The sequence below is a fragment of the Nerophis ophidion genome, linkage group LG19 (assembly GCF_033978795.1).
Source record: "Nerophis ophidion isolate RoL-2023_Sa linkage group LG19, RoL_Noph_v1.0, whole genome shotgun sequence".
NCBI classification, from domain to species: domain Eukaryota; kingdom Metazoa; phylum Chordata; class Actinopteri; order Syngnathiformes; family Syngnathidae; genus Nerophis; species Nerophis ophidion.
Window position 1 is genome coordinate 41,985,058 of NC_084629.1, and position 23,467 is coordinate 42,008,524.

A 23,467-nucleotide genomic window follows, 5' to 3' on the forward strand; every position below is an offset into this window, starting at 1 on the left:
TACTGTGGTTTTCACAGCATTTTTCTCTAAATGAAACAAATCTGTACTTTTTTACTGTAACAAATTGTGGTGACATTTTGGCATTTACAGTACTACACCGAAAAATCTACACTTGTTGATTTGCGGTAAAATTAAATAAAATAAAACACAAAAAATAGCAGCTCAAGTGCTGAAATTTGATCATTTTTTTTATCTACACTAAAAAACAAATGTAAATTTTAAAGTAAAAATCTGGCAACTGAGCTAACTTTGTTACCGGTTTAGCTCGGTTGGTAGAGTGGACGTGCCAGCAACTTGTGGGTTGCAGGTTCGATTCCCGCTTCCGCCATCCTGGTCACTGCCGTTGTGTCCTTGGGCAAGACACTTTACCCACCTGCTCCCAGTGCCACCCACACTGCTTTAAATGGAACTTAGATATTGGGTTTCACTATGTAAAGCGCTTTAAGTCACCAGAGAAAAAGCGCTATATAAATATAATTCACTTCACTTCACTAAAAACAGCAATACTGTTTTTCCATACACAGTAAAATACACAACATTTTGATGTGAAATTATTGCAACTTACCATATTTTTTTTACATTTTAGTTTTTTTTTAAATCTACCAATACAATTCATAAAACAACTCAGCAATAATAGTATTCACTGTTAGAAGCGGCCCTCTGGGGCCAAACATAACTGCCACGTGGCCCTCTGCTATACATTCAGCAGAACTCATGTTCACTCCTTAGGCCTCCAAATGTCAGTAAGAAAATCTACACTTGATTTGCGGTAAAAAACACACAAAAAAATAGCAGCTTAAGTGCCGAAATTTGATCGTAAAAATTCATTTTTTTTTTATTTACACTAAAAAAACAAATGTAAATTTTACAGTAAATTTACGGCAACTGAGCTGCCTTTTTTACCATAAAAACAGCAATACTGTTTTTCCATTCACAGTAAAATACACAACATTTTGAGGTGAAATCATTGCAACTTACCATATTTTTTACATTTTAGTTTTTTTTAAAATCGACCAATAAAATTCGTAAAACAACTGAGCAATAATAGTATTCACTGTTAGAAGCGGCCCTCTGGGGCCAAACATAACTGCCACGTGGCCCTCTGCTATACATTCAGCAGAACTCATGCTCACTCCTTAGGCCTCCAAATGTCAGTAAGAAAATCTACACTTGTTGATTTGCGGTGAAAAACACACAAAAAAATGGCAGCTTAAGTGCCGAAATTTGATCGTAGAAATTCAGGTTTTTTTTATTTACACTAAAAAAACAAATGTAAATTTTACAGTAAAATTCCGGCAACTGAGCTGCCTTTTTATCATAAAAAACAGCAATACTGTTTTTCCATTCACAGTAAAATACACAACATTTTGAGGTGAAATCATTGCAGCTTACCATATTTTTTTTACATTTTAGTTTTTTAAAAATCGACCAATAAAATTCATAAAACAACTGAGCAAAAATAGTATTCACTGTTAGAAGCGGCCCTCTGGGGCCAAACATAACTGCCACGTGGCCCTCTGCTATACATTCAGCAGAACTCATGCTCACTCCTTAGGCCTCCAAATGTCAGTAAGAAAATCTACACTTGTTGATTTGCGGTGAAAAACACACAAAAAAATGGCAGCTTGAGTGCCGAAATTTGATCGTAGAAATTCAGGTTTTTTTTATTTACACTAAAAAAACAAATGTAAATTTTACAGTAAAATTCCGGCAACTGAGCTGCCTTTTTATCATAAAAAACAGCAATACTGTTTTTCCATTCACAGTAAAATACACAACATTTTGAGGTGAAATCATTGCAGCTTACAATATTTTTTTTACATTTTAGTTTTTTAAAAATCGACCAATAAAATTCATAAAACAACTGAGCAATAATAGTATTCACTGTTAGAAGTGGCCCTCTGGGGCCAAACATAACTGCCACGTGGCCCTCTGCTATACATTCAGCAGAACTCATGCTCACTCCTTAGGCCTCCAAATGTCAGTAAGAAAATCTACACTTGATTTGCGGTAAAAAACACACAAAAAAATAGCAGCTTAAGTGCCGAAATTTGATCGTAAAAATTCCTTTTTTTTTTATTTACACTAAAAAAACAAATGTAAATTTTACAGTAAATTTACGGCAACTGAGCTGCCTTTTTTACCATAAAAACAGCAATACTGTTTTTCCATTCACAGTAAAATACACAACATTTTGAGGTGAAATCATTGCAACTTACCATATTTTTTACATTTTAGTTTTTTTAAATCGACCAATAAAATTCATAAAACAACAGAGCAATAATCGTATTCACTGTTAGAAGCGGCCCTCTGGGGCCAAACATAACTGCCACGTGGCCCTCTGCTATACATTCAGCAGAACTCATGCTCACTCCTTAGGCCTGCAAATGTCAGTAAGAAAATCTACACTTGTTGATTTGCGGTGAAAAACACACAAAAAATGGCAGCTTAAGTGCCGAAATTTGATCGTAAAAATTCAGGGTTTTTTTATTTACACTAAAAAAACTAATGTATATTTTACAGTAAAATTCCGGCAACTGAGCTGCCTTTTTATCATAAAAAACAGCAATACTGTTTTTCCATTCACAGTAAAATACACAACATTTTGAGGTGAAATCATTGCAGCTTACCATATTTTTTTTACATTTTAGTTTTTTAAAAATCGACCAATAAAATTCATAAAACAACTGAGCAATAATAGTATTCACTGTTAGAAGCGGCCCTCTGGGGCCAAACATAACTGCCACGTGGCCCTCTGCTATACATTCAGCAGAACTTGTGCTCACTCCTTAGGCCTGCAAATGTCAGTAAGAAAATCTAGTTGCATATTTTGAGAAATAAAAAACAACTCTACCCACCTTCAGGACTTTGTCTGCTGTGATGACAACTGAAAGACAAATCACATTATCTCTGTGTTTAAAGTTCCAGTTATTTTACATCCATCAATCTCAATAAATAAAATATATTTAAATGAACTTCAAATGTTTAATTAAAAAATTGAAATATTCTATAGATTAAATATACACAAAGGAAAATAATTCAGTAACGAATGACTTAGTTTCTTAATTATTGTGTAGCTTACTTTGACGATCTGTCACATTCACATCGGGCGGTGCTTCTTTGGTTGGTGTTTATTTCCTTTCAGCGCTCTTATTTCGGTTCCATTTCCTGCTTGTCTCCCTGAAAGCTGTTTCCCCTCACCTGTTGCTGATTGGCGGACTGGACTGGCCACACCTGTTGTCAATCAGCTGGCTGCTATTCATGCCTGCCTCGCCCTCCAGTCAGGGCTGAATAATTGGTTTCCTGGTATCCTGTTTGCTTGCTCCTGTTTTCCCTGCATTTCCTTTTGACATAAAAGTCATGTTTTCCTGCGCTACACCTGCCATCTTTGCCGACAGATTATAATACTTACAGCTAATAACCACCCCCTTAAAAAAACAACTTCACTATCTCATAAAATGTGAAAAATTGTCAAAAAGTTAGATATAATAGGCTTACTCCAAAACCTGCCTGAGCCTTTATTTAAGGCAGAAATGAACTTTTGAAATATGATCTTTTCTTTCTGCACCATCAGGCCAAAAATAAGAAATCCAATGAGATGAAATTAAAACAAGGTTTTGCTGGAATGCAAAAATCCCCGTCAGTGTGATGCTGTGCATTTCTTAACTACTGCAAGCTACAATAATAAACATTTTGTTAAATAAAAGTCTCAATGAAATACTCAGAATCTTTGTTAGAAATATAGCTTTCTAAGTCCACATTGGATGTCTTTGGAAGTACGTTGGTTTTTATTGGTAATCTGTTCAAAAAGGCCAGACGGAGACCGAATCGTAAACATTTTTTAATAAATTCTATAAAAAATATTTAATCTGTTCCAAACATCCAAACATATTAATCTGAAGCCCATTTTATAAAGAAGAATTATACTTTTACATTATCGTTACGCAGTGCAGACCAAATGCGATAAAAATGATAACAATTTTAAAAAATTAAAGTGCCCCTAATATGCAAAACCAACTTTTCTTACATTTTGGATCCTGCTGTTGTGTATCTGAGATCTTCGTAAGTCCCCAAAAAGTTGAAATCAAACCGTGGAGGCAATATATTGTGGAGATATTTATAAAACAATCTATTTCATCCAAACAAGCTGTTTGGAATTTGGCCCTTCTGTGATGTTTTTCCCTTTTGTGACTGCTAGAACAATTATGTGTAAGTTATCACACAACTCTTATGCTCAAAGGCCGTTGCTATAGTTATTATCAATTGTGCTGTAGTTGTACTTTTCTATCCGTGCAAAAGGGACATCGTCTCGTATCAGTGTTTGTGTCCGGACCCTGATGACTGCCAAGGACGAACATCGAGTGCCGTGACGCAGACAAAGCAGAGACAGGGCGATATCGCCAGTGTCGGTACATTTGCATTTCATTATATTGTGTGCTGAGATTACCCCACTATACTTCAGAGCAGGGGTAGGGAACCTATGGCTCTAGAGCCAGATGTGGCTCTTTTGATGACTGCACCTGGATCTCAGATAAATCTTAGCAGACATTGCTTAACACGATAAGTAATGGATAAATCCGCTGGTAATGAAGTGAAGTGAATTATATTTATATAGCGCTTTTCTCTAATGACTCAAAGCGCTTTTACATAGTGAAACCCAATATCTAAGTTACATTTAAACCAGTGTGGGTGGCACTGGGAGCAGGTGGGTAAAGTGTCTTGCCCAAGGACACAACGGCAGTGACTAGGATGGCAGAAGCGGGAATCGAACCTGCAACCCTTTAAGTTGCTGGCACGGCCACTCTACCAACCGAGCTATGCCGCCCCGGTGTTAAAAATAACGTTCAAAATATAAAAAATTCTTATGCATTTTCCTCCATCCATCCGGTTTCCACCATCCATCCGGTTTCTACTGTTCAAGAAGTCGCATTAATGTTAAGAAGTATTTCATTTATTTTTGGTTAGCCTCAGAATAACAATGTTATTAAAAAGAATAAGAGACTTATTATACTCTAAAAATTTTGGTCTTTCTTAAAAATGCACGTATATAGTGTTAAAAAAAATAAATATATATATATATATATATATATATAAATATATTGCTCTCACAGAAATACTTTAAAAAATATTTGGCTTGTATGGCTCTCTCAGCCAAAAAGGTTCCCGACCCCCGCTTCAGAGGCAGCCTCAGTGATGTAACCAGGGACCTCCCAAATAAATAGAGGAGCACGTGGGCTGGACTTTAGAGCGTAGGTTGGTTCTGTAACTAGAGTATAGCCCAAAACGTCTCTCCTCATTGAGCTAAATTGAACTCTGTCTCTGCATGATTCCTTGCTTCTTGTCTGTTTAATAGATGTAATAAGTGTTTAAACCTGACAGTGACTTCAGCGGATTATCCATATATGGTCGATTGTTACCAGAAGGGCTTTGCACGAGTCTGGCATCTTAAAAACCTCTCTTCCTCCTAAACGAAACCCGGAACTCGAACTTTGCTTGCATTGCATGCAGAACAACTCTGGGCTCATGAAGACTACTTCACTTCACCCAAAGACTATGGTCATATATACAAACACACTACCCACCCCCACCCAACGCCTTCACCACCGCTTAATTCCCCTTTGGGCTGATGGACGGCTGAACAGCGCTTTATAGCAGACAAGTCAAACGAGGGCTAAGTGATAGATTTCACTTTTACTGTGCATACTGTGTATACTTAACTTTTTATAGTGCATACTTTTATTATGTGCTCTATTGCTTTTATCTCTTATCATCTTGAAATAATGCCACTGCTACCTAAGTTGCCGATAAACTGTGTTTTATTGTCTCACCTAAGCAGAGACAAGAAAGAATTTCAATCCTTCAAAGTTTTCATGGCAACTATTATGACGAAAATCGAACAAAACAAAAAGTGGTGACGTAGAAAAGCCGAGGTACCAGTAGTAAAGTCGAGGTATTTTGGAGGCAGCTATTAGTTTTCTTACCATTCCTTGACTTCAGGTCTCGGTGGATCACTTTAACGGGGGCCTCGGAGTGCAAATAGTGCATCCCTAAAGAGAAAATATAGAGCGAGATATCAATCATGGAGTCAAAAAGGCTTGCTCTGAAATGTCTAACAAAGGTCTTCATAAAAAATGTAAATAAATGCACACACGAGTCAACGTTGTAAAGCATATTCAGTGTTGGATTTTGTCATGTGACCATCCTGTCTCACCTCTGGCGATCTCTGTAGCCCAGGTCATAATGTGGCTTATGTCCACCTCTTCACTCTCAGCACAGGACAGGAAGTCGTAGAGAGATCCCTTGCTGGCATATTCTAAGCAGGAAACAAAGACAACATTTGAAGTGAAGTCAATTGTTTTGTATTTTATGTCCCGGCAAGAAATCTGCCTTCAAAGGACTCCGGCTTATTAGTGATTCCCAGAGCCCAAAACAAGTCTGCAGGCTATAGAGCGTTTTCTATTGGGGCTCCAGTACTCTGGAATGTCCTCCCGGTAACAGAGATGCTACCTCAGTAGAAACATTTAAGTCCCATCTTAAAACTCATTTGTATACTCTAGCCTTTAAATAGACTCCCTTTTTAGACCAGTTGATCTGCCATTTCTTTTCTTTTTCTCCTATGTCCCACTCTCCCTTGTGGAGGGTTGTGGTACACAGGTCCAGTGTGAAGTGCTGGCTGTCCAGAGTCAGGACCCGGGGTTGACCACTCGCCTGTGCATCGGTTGGGGACATCTCTGCACTGCTGACCTGTCTCCATTTGGGATGGTCTCCTGCTGGCCCCACTATGGACTGGACTCTCACTATTATATTAGATCCACTATGGACTGGACTCTCACTATTATATTAGATCCACTATGGACCGGACTCTCACTATTATATTAGATCCACTATGGACTGGACTCTCACACTATTATGTTAGATCCACTATGGACTGGACTCTCACTATTATGTTAGATCCACTATGGACTGGACTCTCACACTATTATGTTAGATCCACTATGGACTGGACTCTCACACTATTATGTTAGATCCACTATGTACTGGACTCTCACTATTATGTTAGATCCACTATGGACTGGACTCTCACACTATTATGTTAGATCCACAATGGACTGGACTCTCACACTATTATGTTAGATCCACTATTGACTGGACTCACACTATTATGTTAGATCCACTATGGACTGGACTTTCACAATATTATGTTAGATCCACTATGGACTGAACTCTCACACTATTATGTTAGATCCACTATGGACTGAACTCTCACTATTATGTTAGATCCACTATGGACTGGACTCTCACTATTATATTAGATCCACTATGGACTGGACTCTCACTATTATATTAGATCCACTATGGACTGGACTCTCACTATTATGTTAGATCCACTATGGACTGGACTCTCACTATTATATTAGATCCACTATGGACTGTACTCTCATTATTACGTTAGATCCACTATGGACTGGACTCTCACAATATTATGTTAGATCCACTATGGACTGGACTCTCACAATATTATGTTAGATCCACTATGGACTGAACTCTCACACTATTATGTTAGATCCACTATGGACTGGACTCTCACTATTATGTTAGATCCACTATGGACTGGACTCTCACTATTATATTAGATCCACTATGGACTGGACTCTCACTATTATATTAGATCCACTATGGACTGGACTCTCACTATTATGTTAGATCCACTATGGACTGGACTCTCACTATTATATTAGATCCACTATGGACTGGACTCTCATTATTACGTTAGATCCACTATGGACTGGACTCTCACAATATTATGTTAGATCCACTATGGACTGGACTCTCACACTATTATGTTAGATCCACTATGGACTGGACTCTCACACTATTATGTTAGATCCACAATGGACTGGACTCTCACACTATTATGTTAGATCCACTATGGACTGGACTCTCATTATTATGTTAGATCCACTATGGACTGGACTCTCACACTATTATGTTAGATCCACTATGGACTGGACTCTCACTATTATGTTAGATCCACTATGGACTGGACTCTCACTATTATGTTAGATCCACTATGGACTGGACTCTCACTATTATGTTAGATCCACTTTGGACTGGACTCTCACACTATTATGTTAGATCCACTTTGGACTGGACTCTCACACTATTATGTTAGATCCATTATGGACTGGACTCTAATAATATCATGTTAGACCCCCTCGACATCCATTGCTTGCCCACATATCCAGTCCTCTCCAAGGTTTCTCATAGTCATTCACATCGACGTCCCACTGGGGTGAGTTTTTCCTTGCCCTTATGTAGGCTCTGTACCGAGGATGTCGTTTTGGCTTGTGCAGCCCTTTGAGACACTTGTGATTTAGGGCTTTGATTAAACGATTGATGAATATTTGTTGCCACTACCGCACCTTAAGTGTGAGTCTTTTGTCTTGTTATATGCAATGAAGTCATTATATTTGTACTTACAACAATATTACAGACAAGTTATATTATATACATTTAAAATGATTTCTTCTTCCCGGGACAGCAGAAACTGCTAATTGTGCTATCCACATTTTGCTGAGTCATGCAGACGCTGCAGGCAATCATGAGGTCATCACTACACTCTGGGGCGTAGTTTCAACAAAAAAGTCAGTTGAACAACATTATAGGCGTGAACTATAATGTGTGTTGTCAAAATTAGCTGGCAAGAGCGAGTAAGCACACACCTGCCCGTGTCTAAACTTTGCCCTGTCCTGTCACTCACCTGTCCACATTCCTTAGATAAGAAGTACAAGAGCTGCATGTCAAACAAACATGGTGCTTGTACCAACTGTGTCACACGTTTCCTCCGTGATGTGGAGCATCAGTCTAGGTCAGGGGTCACCAACCTTGTTGAAACCAAGAGCTACTTCTTGGGTACTGATTCATGCCAAGGGCTACCAGTTTGATACACACTTAAATAAACTGCCAGAAATAGCCAATTTGCTCAATTTACCTTCAATATATAAATCTATATATATAAAAAATGGGTATTTCTGTCTGTCAATCCATCGTACATTTTTTTTCCTTTTACGGAAGGTTTTTTGTAGAGAATAAATGATGAAAAAACACTTAATTGAACGGTTTAAAAGAGGAGCAAACAGGAAAAAAATTAAAATTAAATTTTGAAACAGTTTATCTTCAATTTTGACTCTTTAAAATTCAAAATTTAACCGGAAAAAAAGAAGAGAAAAACTAGCTAATTCGAATATTTTTGAAAAAATTAAAACAAATAATTTATGGAAAATCATTAGTAATTTTTCCAGATTAAGATTCATTTTAGAATTTTGATGACATGTTTTAAATAGGTTAAAATCCAATTTGCACTTTGTTAGAATATATAACAAATTGGACCAAGCTATATTTCTAACAAAGACAAATCATTATTTCTTCTAGATTTTCCAGAACAAAAAATTTAAAATAAATTCAAGACTTTGAAATAAGATTTAAATTTGACTCTACAGATTTTCTAGATTTGCCAGAATAATTTTTTGGAATTTTAATCATTATAAGTTTGAAGAAATATTTCACAAAATTCTTCGTCAAAAAAACAGAAGCTAAAATGAAGAATTTAATTAAAATGTATTTATTATTCTTTACAATAAAAAAAAAAAATACTTGAACATTGATTTAAATTGTCAGGAAAGAAGAGGAAGGAATTTAAAAGGTAAAAAGGTATATGTGTTTAAAAATCCTAAAATCATTTTTAAGGTTGTATTTTTTCTCTAAAATTGTCTTTCTGAAAGTTAAAAGAAGCAAAGTAAAAAAATAAATGAATTTATTTAAACAAGTGAAGACCAAGTCTTTAAAATATTTTCTAGGATTTTCAAATTCTATTTGAGTTTTGTCTCTCTTAGAATTAAAAATGTCGAGCAAAGCGAGACCAGCTTGCTAGTAAATAAATAAAATGTAAAAAAATGGAGGCAGCTCACTGGTAAGTGCTGCTATTTGAGCTATTTTTAGAACAGGCCAGCGGGCGACTCATCTGGTCCTTACGGGCGACCTGGTGCCCGCGGGCACCGCGTTGGTGACCCCTGGTCTAGCATCAAAGGTCACAGCAAGGAGCACCTTTGCCCGCTGAGGACTGGCACAAGTGTTCCTGGTCTGTGTGCAGCAGCCATAAAGAGAGAGACTAGAAGATCAAGCACATATTGGCTGTCGCTGCTGTGAGTCAACACAGGAAATTGGCAAAGACACTCGGTAAACACGTTGCTGTTTCTGCTGCTAATTTGATTCTACCTTGTGTCAACACTGACACTCAGCAGAGATTTAGACACAAACACCTCGCACGCTGCACGCCATTGCAACTTCTCATCCTCATCCTCATCCTCTCCACATTTCATAACCATCTACTAGGCCAGACCTGGGCTAATTAATGCAGCCCGTTAAGTATTTCAATCTGACCCGCCGGACATTCCCAAATTATTTGTTTAGATGTTTAAGATGTAAAGTGTAGCTGCCATTATGATGTGTAATCATCTTTTTAATCACCCTAAGTCTTCAACTATACTAAGTCTTTACATGCTTGGAATCTGAATCATATACTACTGACTATGTCATCTAATTACTTACTATGTCATCTAATTACTTACTATATCATCTAATTACTTATGTCATCTAATTACTTACTATGTCATCTAATTACTTACTATGTCATCTGATTACTTACTATGTCATCTAATTACTTACTATGTCATCTAATTACTTACTATATCATCTAATTACTTACTATGTCATCTAATTATTTACTATGTCATCTAATTACTTACTATGTCATCTAATTACTTACTATGTCATCTAATTACTTACTATGTCATCTAATTATTTACTATGTCATCTAATTACTTACTATGTCATCGAATTACTTACTATGTCATCTAATTACTTACTATGTCATCTAATTACTTACTATGTCATCGAATTATTTACTATGTCATCTAATTACTTACTATGTCATCTAATCACTTACTATGTCATCTAATTACTTACTATGTCATCTAATTACTTACTATGTCATCTAATCACTTACTATGTCATCTAATCACTTACTATGTCATCTAATTACTTACTGTGTCATCTAATTACTTACTATGTCATCTAATTACTTACTATGTCATCTAATTACTTACTATGTCATCTAATCACTTACTATGTCATCTAATTACTTACTATGTCATCTAATTATTTACTATGTCATCTAATTACTTACTATGTCATCTAATTACTTACTATGTCCTCTAATTACTTACTATGTCATCTAATCACTTACTATGTCATCTAATTACTTACTATGTCATCTAATTACTTACTATGTCATCTAATTACTTACTATGTCATCTAATCACTTACTATGTCATCTAATTACTTACTATGTCATCTAATTATTTACTATGTCATCTAATTACTTACTATGTCATCTAATTACTTACTATGTCCTCTAATTACTTACTATGTCATGTAATTACTTACTATGTCATCTAATTACTTACTATGTCCTCTAATTACTTACTATGTCATCTAATCACTTACTATGTCATCTAATTACTTACTATGTCATCTAATTACTTACTATGTCATCTAATTACTTACTATGTCATCTAATCACTTACTATGTCATCTAATTACTTACTATGTCATCTAATTACTTACTATGTCATCTAATTATTTACTATGTCATCTAATTACTTACTATGTCATCTAATTACTTACTATGTCCTCTAATTACTTACTATGTCATCTAATCACTTACTATGTCATCTAATTACTTACTATGTCATCTAATTACTTACTATGTCATCTAATTACTTACTATGTCATCTAATCACTTACTATGTCATCTAATTACTTACTATGTCATCTAATTACTTACTATGTCATCTAATCACTTACTAGGTCATCTAATTACTTACTATGATTATCTTATTACTTACTATGTCATCTAATTACTTACTATGTCATTTAATTACTTACTATGTCATCTAATTACTTACTATGTCATCTAATCACTTACTATGTCATCTAATTACTTAGTATGATTATCTAATTACTTACTATCTCATCTAATTACTTACTATGTCATCTAATTACTATGTCATCTAATTACTTACTATGTCATCTAATTACTTACTATGTCATCTAATTACTTACTATGTCATCTAATCACTTACTATGTCATTTAATTACTTACTATGTCATCTAATTACTTACTATGTCATCTAATTACTTACTATGTCATCTAATTAATTACTATGGTCATGTAATTAGTTACTATGGTGCTTTAATTAGTTACTAAGGTGATTTAATGAGTTAGTATGGTAACTAATTAGTTACTATGGTCATCTAATTAGTTACTATGGTCATTTAATTAATTGCTATCATAATCTAATTAGCTACTATAGTAATTTAGTTACTACGGTCATCTAATGAGTTACTATGGTAATCTAATTAGTTATAATAGTAATGTAATTAGTTAATATGGTCATCAAATTAGTTACTATTGTTATCTAATTAGTCACTATGGTAATTTAATTAGGTAATATGGTTATCTAATTAGTGAATGAGGTAGTGTAATTAGTTACTATGGTCATGTAAGTAGTTACTATGGTGATGTAAGTAGTTACTATGGTGATGTAAGTAGTTACTGTGGTCATGTAAGTAGTTACTATGGTGATGTAAGTAGTTACTATGGTGATGTAAGTAGTTACTATGGTCATGTAATGAGTTACTATGGTCATGTAAGTAGTTACTATGGTCATGTAAGTAGTTACTATGGTGATGTAAGTAGTTACTATGGTGATGTAAGTAGTTACTATAGTGATGTAAGGAGTTACTATGGTCATGTAAGTAGTTACTATGGTGATGTAAGTAGTTACTATGGTCATGTAAGTAGTTACTATGGTCATGTAATGAGTTACTATGGTCATGTAATGAGTTACTATGGTCATGTACGTAGTTACTATGGTCATGTAAGTAGTTACTATGGTGATGTAAGTAGTTACTATGGTGATGTAAGTAGTTACTATGGTGATGTAAGTAGTTACTATGGTGATGTAAGGAGTTACTATGGTGATGTAAGTAGTTACTATGGTCATGTAAGTAGTTACTATGGTGATGTAAGTAGTTACTATGGTCATGTAAGTAGTTACTATGGTGATGTAAGTAGTTACTATGGTGATGTAAGTAGTTACTATGGTGATGTAAGTAGTTACTATGGTGATGTAAGTAGTTACTATGGTGATGTAAGTAGTTACTATGGTGATGTAAGTAGTTACTATGGTGATGTAAGTAGTTACTATGGTGATGTAAGTAGTTACTATGGTCATGTAAGTAGTTACTATGGTGATGTAAGTCCCAGCAGCTCAGAGGAGGCACCAAGCAGTGTGGGTGGGGAGTGTTTCCACAGAGTGTGAAATGTGGGTGTCAGGGACAGACGTGGAAGGATATTTTTACAACAAAGTTGTAAAGCTTAGTGATATATCACATATATCACATAGTAGTTTTTTCTTTACCCTTCGCTTTCATATTTTGCTGTTTGTTGCATTTTTGTCGTGTTTGGCTTGATAGTAAAATATGTGGATGGAGAGGGGGTGTGATGGCAATGATTGTCACACACACACTAGGTGTGGCGAAGATATCCTCTGCATTTGACCCAACACCCTTGATCACCCCCTGGAAGGCGAGGGGAGCAGTGAGCAGCAGTGTCTCATTCAGTAAAAACATGTAAAATTAAATTCTGTTTTTAAGGCGGTCTGTCATAACGTTTTTAGAATTCAATCAGACATTATTGTGAGGTTTTGTATTAGTGTTCCTAAAAATAGATATACCGGCCCCCACACACTTTTTTATCTCTAAATTTGGTCCCCGAGTCAAAATAATTGCCCAGACCTGTAATAGTCCATCTGCAGTATGCACTACATATTAGTGTTGTCCCGACAACAATATTTTGGTACGGGTAAAAATGTGTGACGCAATATGAAGCGTAAAATACGACACTGGAGACCTCGGACTGTTGAACAACTTAAGCTGTGCATCAAGCAAGAATGGGAAAGAATTCCACCTGAAAATCTTCAAAAATGTGTCTCCTCGGTTCCCAAACCTTTACTGAGTGTTGTTAAAAGGAAAGGCCATGTGACACACTGGTAAAAATGCCTGTTTTGCAATGTGTTGCTGCCATTAAATCAAGTTTGATTATTTGCAACAAAAAAAAAGTTTCTCAGTTGGAACATTAAATATTTTGACTTTGCAGTCTATTCAATTAAATATAAGATGAAAAGGATTTTCAAATTTTTGTATTCTATTTTTATTTACCATTTACACAACGTGACAACTTCACTGCTTTTGGGGTTTTGTATAATCACAGTTTATCAATAAAGTGCATCAAGGTATGTTTACATCCCTCTGATACAATTTATTTTTACATTAGTCTGACATTTTGTCAGTGAGATTTACTATGAGGACGGTGATGATCAAAAAGGAATTAATAATGATATTACCGTATTTCCTTGAATTGCCGCCAGGTATATAGTATGCACCTGGTTAGAATTACTGCCGGGTCAAACTCGTTTTGCCGAATATTATTTTTATTAGCGCATGTCTAGAATTTCCGCCGGGTCAAACTCGTCACGTCACGAGTGACACTTCACCTGTCATCATTTTCAAAATGGAGGAGGCTGATTTCAATCATTTGAAATCGCATAAAGGGAAGAAGATTAAGAGCTATTCAGTAGGATTTAAGGTCCAAGCTATTAAATATGCTAAAAAGAACAGTAAGCAGCTATGTTTTATTAATATACCGTAGCTGCGTGTGTCAAATATGAGTCATTAAATGACTCCCGCCTCCTGGTGGTAGAGGGCGCTAGTGATCCTTCTTGCGACTACTCGGCTGCAGAAGAAGTGACAACAAGCAGCAAGAGTGAGCAGCGATCGTTTATTTCTTCCTCTCGCTTGCACTTTTAACATGGAGGACTACATATCTAAAATAAAACAGTTTTCTAAACTGGACTTTCAATCGAAGCAGGAGGTAATAAAGGAAGATCTCCATCGAGACAGAGAGACTTTTAAAACTGAAGAAAGATAAGGAAGACTTCTATAAACAAGTTATCGATGCTTTTGATCAGAAGGAGCTGCACATGGACTTCATTTATAAGTAAAGGTAAGACCATAATAACGTTTTTATTATTAAAGGTGCTTTTCATGATGGCATCCTTACATTACACGCAAATTTTTAAGCGCAGGCCTAAATCTACCGCATGCCTTTGGTAAACACCGGAGTGAGAAGAGGTTTTAAAATAATTAGCGCCCCGGCGGCAATTCAAGGAAATACGGTAGCCGCTGTTTATATACGTGCACACCGGAGAAAACATCCTAATGCTACCATGGCAACCCAGATAATTACTCATTGCCTGTGACTCATGCAACATTTTTCTCTCCACACATTCCAGGCTGCATGGTCTGCGGCACACATGCAAGGTCTCACTTAGCAGCTCAATACTTTGGGGAGGGGGAAAAACTAAATCCTACCTGTAACGATTCCATAGTTGGGAGGCTCAACGATGGCGCCATAAAACTGGATGATGTTGCGGTGGCTCAGGACGCTCAGGATTTCAGCCTGAAAGCGAAACACACACAAAGTTACAAGTACCAATGATTGTGTATTTCATATATATATATATATATAAGAAATTCTTGACTTTCATGGAATTCTAGCTATATATATTTTTTTTTTATGATATATATGTAAATAAAATAAATACTTAAATTTCAGTGTTCATTTATTTACACATATACACACACATAACACTCATTTACTCATTGTTGAGTTAAGGGTTGAATCGTCCATCCTTGTTCTATTCTCTGTCACTATTTTTCTAACCATATGCATGTGCAGTAGATGGCAGTATTGTCCTGTTTAAGAGTGTCACAACATTGCTGTATACGGCAGACGAACTGCTTTAAGGTAGACGAAAACGTGGCTGCTGTTGTTGTGTGTTGTTACCGCGCTGGGAGGACGTTAATGAAACTGCCAAACAATAAACCCACATAAGAAACCAAGAACTCGCCCTCGATCATTCTACAGTTACGTCATTGGGCAGGCACGCTGTTTATATTTTGGGAAAGCAGACATGAAAACAGGCTGTCGACACGTCACTCAGGTCCGCGTGGAGCTGGAGGGGGCGTGGCCTCCAGCTCCGCCTGAATCTTGGGAGATTTTCGGGAGAAAATTTTCCCTGGGAGGTTTTCGGGAGAGGCGCTGAATTTCGGGAGTCTCCCGGAAAATCCAGGAGGGTTGGCAAATATGGTATTCATTGAAGGTGTTTATTACTCGTACTATGTTAGTGTCATAGTGGAGGGTAGTTAGCAGAGTGAAGATAATGCAAGTAAAAACACAAAAGATGACATTTATACCTTACAGCAGCGTGATCCCTATTCTGAATACACTGTCAGTGGCCAACAAATGAAGCTTTAATTGACTAGAAAGATTTGAAAGATAAGATATTTTAGGTCTTAAAGACAATGAGCCTGCGACGAGGACCTCGGGGCTAATCCGTGTGCCGAACCAAGTCATGTTTCTTTGGCGACAGCACTTTGGTGGTGGGGGAGTATAATGACCATGAGTGACGTGTGCACCAGTCCCCACATCCCACTAAATGGGCCGGCAATTAGGATGATTACTATAGTGACAATTAAAAAAAAAAAAAAAAAAGGTACATGAAAAGCCCAGGGGCAATTATGACTCCCACCTCGTTCTCAATCCTGAGCAGCTTTTTCACCGCCACCTCTTTGTCCTGGCTGATCCACCTGGCCCTGTACACGCTCCCGAAGCTGCCGCCGCCGCAGTTCTCGAAGAAGTGGATGTCATCGAAGTTGATTTGCACAAAGGAGCCGCTATGAGACGACATCTCATTCTGACACTCAGTGCCGCCGCTTCTGGGAGAGAAGGGAAAAAACACGATGACAAAAGGTGGAATTATACTCACGTTTTTTTTTTTTAACTTGTTTTGTGTCAAGTGTTTTCAACTACTTTCTAAACAAAACCATCACAATGTATTGCAAAGGACATCTACTGTTCTATCTCCGTGGGGGGAGGGGGGGCACAGATTCAGTGACCAAAGATGAGGCGCTAGCTGTCCAAAGTCGGCACCCGGGGTGGACCATTCATCTGTGCATCAGTTGGGGACATCTTTGCACTGCTGACCTGTGTCCACTCAAGATGATCTCCTGCTGGCCCCAATATGGACTGGACTCTCACTATTATGTTAGATCCACTATGGACTGGACTCTCACTATTATGTTAGATCCACTATGGACTGGACTCTCACTATTATGTTAGATCCACTATGGACTGGACTCTCACTATTATGTTAGATCCACTATGGACTGGACTCTCACTTTTATGTTAAATCCACTATGGACTGGACTCTCACACTATTATGTTAGATCCACTATGGACTGGACTCTCACTATTATGTTAGATCCACTATGGACTGGACTCTCACTATTGTGTTAGGTCCACTATGGACTGGACTCTCACACTATTATGTTAAATCCACTATGGACTGGACTATCACTATTATGTTAGATCCACTATGGACTGGACTCTCACACTATTATGTTAGATCCACTATGGACTGGACTCTCACACTATTATGTTGGATCCACTATGGACTGGACTCTCACACTATTATGTTAGATCCACTATGGACTGGACTCTCACACTATTATGTTAGATCCACTATGGACTGGACTCTCACACTATTATGTTAGATCCACTATGGACTGGTCTCTCACACTATCATGTTAGATCCACTATGGACTGGACTCTCACACTATTATGTTAGATCCACTATGGACTGGACTCTCACACTATTATGTCAGATCCACTATGGACTGGACTCTCACTATTATGTTAGATCCACTATGGACTGGACTCTCACACTATTACGTTAGATCCACTATGGACTGGACTATCACTATTATGTTAGATCCACTATGGACTGGACTCTCACACTATTATGTTAGATCCACTATGGACTGGACTATCACTATTATGTTAGATCCACTATGGACTGGACTATCACTATTATGTTAGATCCACTATGGACTGGACTATCACTATTATGTTAGATCCACTATGGACTGGACTCTCACACTATTATGTTAGATCCACTATGGACTGGACTCTCACACTATTATGTTAGATCCACTATGGACTGGACTCTCACACTATTATGTTAGATCCACTATGGACTGGACTCTCACACTATTATGTTAGATCCACTATGGACTGGCCTCTCACACTATCATGTTAGATCCACTATGGACTGGACTCTCACACTATTATGTTAGATGCACTATGGACTGGACTCTCACACTATTATGTCAGATCCACTATGGACTGGACTCTCACTATTAAGTTAGATCCACTATGGACTGGACTCTCACTATTATGTTAGATCCACTATGGACTGGACTCTCACACTATTATGTTAGATCCACTATGGACTGGACTCTCACGCTATTATGTTAGATCCACTATGGACTGGACTCTCACACTATTATGTTATATCCACTATGGACTGGACTCTCACTATTAAGTTGGATCCACTATGGACTGGACTCTCACACTATTATGTTAGATCCACTATGGACTGGACTCTCACTATTAAGTTGGATCCACTATGGACTGGACTCTCACTATTATGTTGGATCCACTATGGACTGGACTCTCACGCTATTATGTTAGATCCACTATGGACTGGACTCTCACACTATTATGTTAGATCTACTATGGACAGGACTCTCAAACTAATATGTTAGATCCACAATGGACTGGACTCTCACTATTATGTTAGATCCACTATGGACTGGACTCTCAAACTAATATGTTAGATCCACTATGGACTGGACTCTCACACTATTATGTTAGATCCACTATGGACTGAACTTTCACACTATTATGTTAGATCCACTATGGACTGGACTCTCACTATTATGTTAGATCCACTATGGACTGGACTCTCACACTATTATGTTAGATCCACTATGGACTGGACTCTCACACTATTATGTTAGATCCACTATGGACTGGACTCTCACTATTATGTTAGATCCACTATGGACTGGACTCTCACTATTATGTTAGATCCACTATGGACTGAACTTTCACACTATTATGTTAGATCCACTATGGACTGGACTCCCACTATTATGTTAGATCCACTATGGACTGGACTCTCACACTATTATGTTAGATCCACTATGGACTGGACTCTCACGCTATTATGTTAGATCCACTATGGACTGGACTCTCACACTATTATGTTAGATCCACTATGGACTGGACTCTCACTATTAAGTTGGATCCACTATGGACTGGACTCTCACTATTATGTTAGATCCACTATGGACTGGACTCTCACTATTATGTTAGATCCACTATGGACTGAACTTTCACACTATTATGTTAGATCCACTATGGACTGGACTCTCACTATTATGTTAGATCCACTATGGACTGGACTCTCACTATTATGTTAGATCCAATATGGACTGGACTCTCACACTATTATGTTAGATCCACTATGGACTGGACTCTCACACTATTATGTTAGATCCACTATGGACTGGACTCTCACTATTATGTTAGATCCACTATGGACTGAACTCTCACTATTATGTTAGATCCACTATGGACTGGACTCTCACTATTATGTTAGATCCACTATGGACTGGACTCTCACACTATTATGTTAGATCCACTATGGACTGGACTCTCACACTATTATGTTAGATCCACTATGGACTGGACTCTCACTATTATGTTAGATCCACTATGGACTGGACTCACACTATTATGTTAGATCCACTATGGACTGGACTCTCACTATTATGTTAGATCCACTATGGACTGAACCCTACATTTCGGACGGCATTGTGTTGCGTGTGAAACTTGTTGGAGGAGGAATTATGGTGTGGGGTAGTTGGCTTGGTTCCTTAGTTCCAGTGAAAGGAACTTTGAATGTTCCAGGATACCAATTTGGACAATTCCATGCTCCTAAACTTGTAGGAACAGTTTGGAGCGTGTCCCTTCCTCTTCCAACATGACTGTGCACCAGTGCACAAAGCAAGGTCCATAAAGACATGGATGACAGAGTCTGGTGGGGATGAACTTGACTGGCCTGCACAGAGTCCTGACCTGAACCTGATAGAACACCTTCGGGATGAATTAGAACGGAGACTGAGAGCCAGGTCTTCTCCACCAACATCAGTGTGTGACCTCACCAATGCGCTTTTGGAAGAATGGTGGAAAGTTCCTATAAACACACTCTGCAACCTTGTGGACAGCCTTCCCAGAAGCTGTAATAGCTGCAAAAGGTGGACCCACATCATATTGAACCCTATGGGTTAGGAATGGGATGGCACTTCAAGTTTATATGTGAGTCAAGGCAGGTGGCCAAATACTTTTGGCAATATAGTGTATACCAGGGGTGTCCAAAGTGTGGCCCCGGGGGACATTTGTAGCCCGCAAGACATCATTCTAGAAATACTAAAATATATATATATTTTTTCAACATTAAAAAGTGGAATAAAAGAGAAAATTGGTGAAATGCAACGAGAAAAAGTTGCATTGTTGACTCTAATGACACCATTTTTTAAACAATTTGTCAAAAAATAATAATGAATAAAAATCAATGTTGCTATTGATTGATTTAAGGACAAAAAGGACATAAATACAACAAACATAAAAACATGAAAAATATGAAAATTTGAAAAAAAAAAAATGTCCATACTAATTATATACTAATACTAATTATACTAATTATCGTATTGATTGTTATTAAAAATATACTAAACCAGTTACAATATATTATCTGAAGCTGATATAGAGATTTAAGTGTTGAACGAAAAATAAAAAATATATTTAAAAAACAATGACGTTTTTTTTTGTGGGGCACTTTTGGATCCCAAAGTATTTTAGTGGAATTTAATCCATTTTCTACAGCTTATTCCCTTTTGGGGTCACAGGAGGCGCTGGCGCCTATCTGAGTTACAATCGGGCCGAAGGCAGCGTACACCCTGGACAAGTCGCCACCTCATCACAGGGCCAACACAGATAAACAAACAACATTCACACACTAGGGACCATTTAGTGTTTACTGTCTTTGCTAAAAAAACAAAAAATAAATACATTCAAATACATTTTGCTATGAATTATTGACCTATTTATGGATCCAATTAATTCACATTAAATATTTCACTTTGAAAATCTTTTTTGGAAAAATATTGTGTATTTTGTATTTTGCCTTAAAAAATTTGGGTTTCGACAAAAAGCTCGTAAAAAGTCAAACAAATAATGAAGTAGAATTAGCGATTCAAAAGGGTTTTTTGAGAAAAATAATATATGACTTATTTTGAACCTTGTTTAAGACTGAAACGCTTCTGGGTCCTTAAGACCTAACTTTAAGGGGAGCCCCAACAATTAAAAAAAAAAAAAAAGTGTACATTGTATTGGTTTTGAAAATGAAACAATATCAACTTGGCCCCCGCGTGCTTTGATTTTTCAGTATGTGGCCCTCAGTGGAAAAAGTTTGGACACCCCTGCTGTATACTGTACATACAGGGTAAAGCCACACCTCATAAATACCTGCAACATAGGAGGGTAACTTTTTGCCTTTTTTTTTTTATTTCTGAGGAAAGAAATCATTGAAAAAGTGAATTTTGAATTATATTTATATAACGCATTTTCTCGAGTGACTCAAAGCGCTTTTACATAGTGAAACCCAATATCTACATTTTACATTTAAAGCAGTGTGGGTGGCACTGGGAGCAGGTGGGTAAAGTGTCTTGCCCAAGGACACAACGGCAGTGACTAGGATGGTGGAAGCGGGGATCGAACCTGCAACCCTCAAGTTGCTGGCACGGCCGCTCTACCAACCGAGCTATACCGCCCCAAAAAACAGGCCCATTTTCATACCAAATAAAGACATTGTGGATTTTTTATACCACACAACACAACTCAAAATTAAGGGACGGCGTGGCGCAGTGGGAGAGTGGCCGTGCGCAACCCGAGGGTCACTGGTTCAAATCCCACCTAGAACCAACCTCGTCACGTCCGTTGTGTCCTGAGCAAGACACTTCACCCTTGCTCCTGATGGCGCCTTGCATGGCAGCTCCCTCCATCAGTGTGTGAATGTGTGTGTGAATGTGGAAGTAGTGTCAAAGCGCTTTGAGTACCTTGAAGGTAGAAAAGCGCTATACAAGTACAACCCATTTATCATTTATAACTCAGAAAAAAGGTGTGGTTGTTGCCAAAAACTATGAAGAAGGCGGTAAGGAAGTGGTGGATGAAACTGTGACTGCCACCTGCCAACTTTTGCTTTCAGTTTGTAGACAGACAGAGGCGGGGCAAAAACCGAGAGAACTAAAGACTCTGTTTGGCAAAGACGCTGATGAGTGGAGCGAGGGGAGGGGTGAAGCACCTCCTACTTGGCATTAGTGATGGCGGATCGAAACTGACATTTCAATACCTCTGATACCATTTTTCCATTACGCTTGCACCTCCAAAACCCTCAAATCTAGACTCCAAACACCCCAGAACAAGCTAGTCCGGTTACTTTTAGACCTCCACCCCAGATCACACCTCACTCTAACCCACTTCTCCAAAGTGGGCTGGCTCAGGGTGGAGAACAGAGTAAAACAACTTGCACTGAGCCTGGTCTATAAAATCCGCTACACCTCCCTGATACCAAAGTACATGTCAAACTACTTCCATAACCACAACACCAGGGGGAGCTCCACAAACCACGTTAAACCCAGATTCTTATCTAACAAGGGTCTTAACTCATTCTCCTTCTATGCCACATCAATGTGGAATGCACTCCCAACAGGTGTAAAAGTAAGTGCATCTCTATCCTCCTTCAAAAGCGCTCTAAAACAACACCTCCAGGCAACTTCAACACTTTACTAATACCCTCCTCCATTCACATCCCACCCCCCAGATTGTAAATAATGTAAATAATTCAATGTATATACTATGATGATGAACTTGTGTGATGACTGTATTATGCTGATAGTATATATTTGTACCATGAATTGATTAACGTGGACCCCGACTTAAACAAGTTGAAAAACTTATTGGGGTGTTACCATTTAGTGGTCAATTGTACGGAATATGTACTGAACTGTGCAATCTACTAATAAAAGTATCAATCAATCAATTTAAAAAAAAACAGATCTTTATGCTCTAATATTGATCCTCAAATCAAAATATTGATACTTTAGTTCTGGGACGTCCTAACTTTTACAACCAAGGGCCGCATACTGAAAAGTGAAAGTATGCGGGGGCCATATTAATATTTACTTATTTGAAACTAATGCTAAAAACAGAGTTCGGGTCAGTTTTGAATAATTGGTGACTGTGTATATTAATATG

At 37.5% G+C, this 23,467-nt stretch overlaps 1 protein-coding gene across 6 annotated transcripts in view; it reads right to left on the bottom strand.

Moving 5' to 3' along the window:
* map3k20a (mitogen-activated protein kinase kinase kinase 20a) overlaps positions 1-23,467 on the bottom strand; it is a 120,097-nt gene that overhangs the window by 76,018 nt on the left and 20,612 nt on the right. For 5 of the 6 annotated variants that reach the window (XR_009802995.1, XR_009802993.1, XR_009802994.1 and 2 more), the window contains exons 2-6: positions 16,776-16,962; positions 15,556-15,643; positions 6,212-6,313; positions 5,982-6,047; positions 2,859-2,887 (exon numbers count right to left, since the gene is read on the bottom strand). Coding sequence is in view for 3 of the 6 variants with exons in the window: in XM_061880021.1 (XP_061736005.1) it covers positions 2,859-2,887; positions 5,982-6,047; positions 6,212-6,313; positions 15,556-15,643; positions 16,776-16,962 (472 nt within the window). In the remaining 3 variants the exon portion in view is untranslated. The remainder of the gene's footprint in view (positions 1-2,858; positions 2,888-5,981; positions 6,048-6,211; positions 6,314-15,555; positions 15,644-16,775; positions 16,963-23,467) is intronic. The other variant, XM_061880023.1, reaches the window with a different exon arrangement.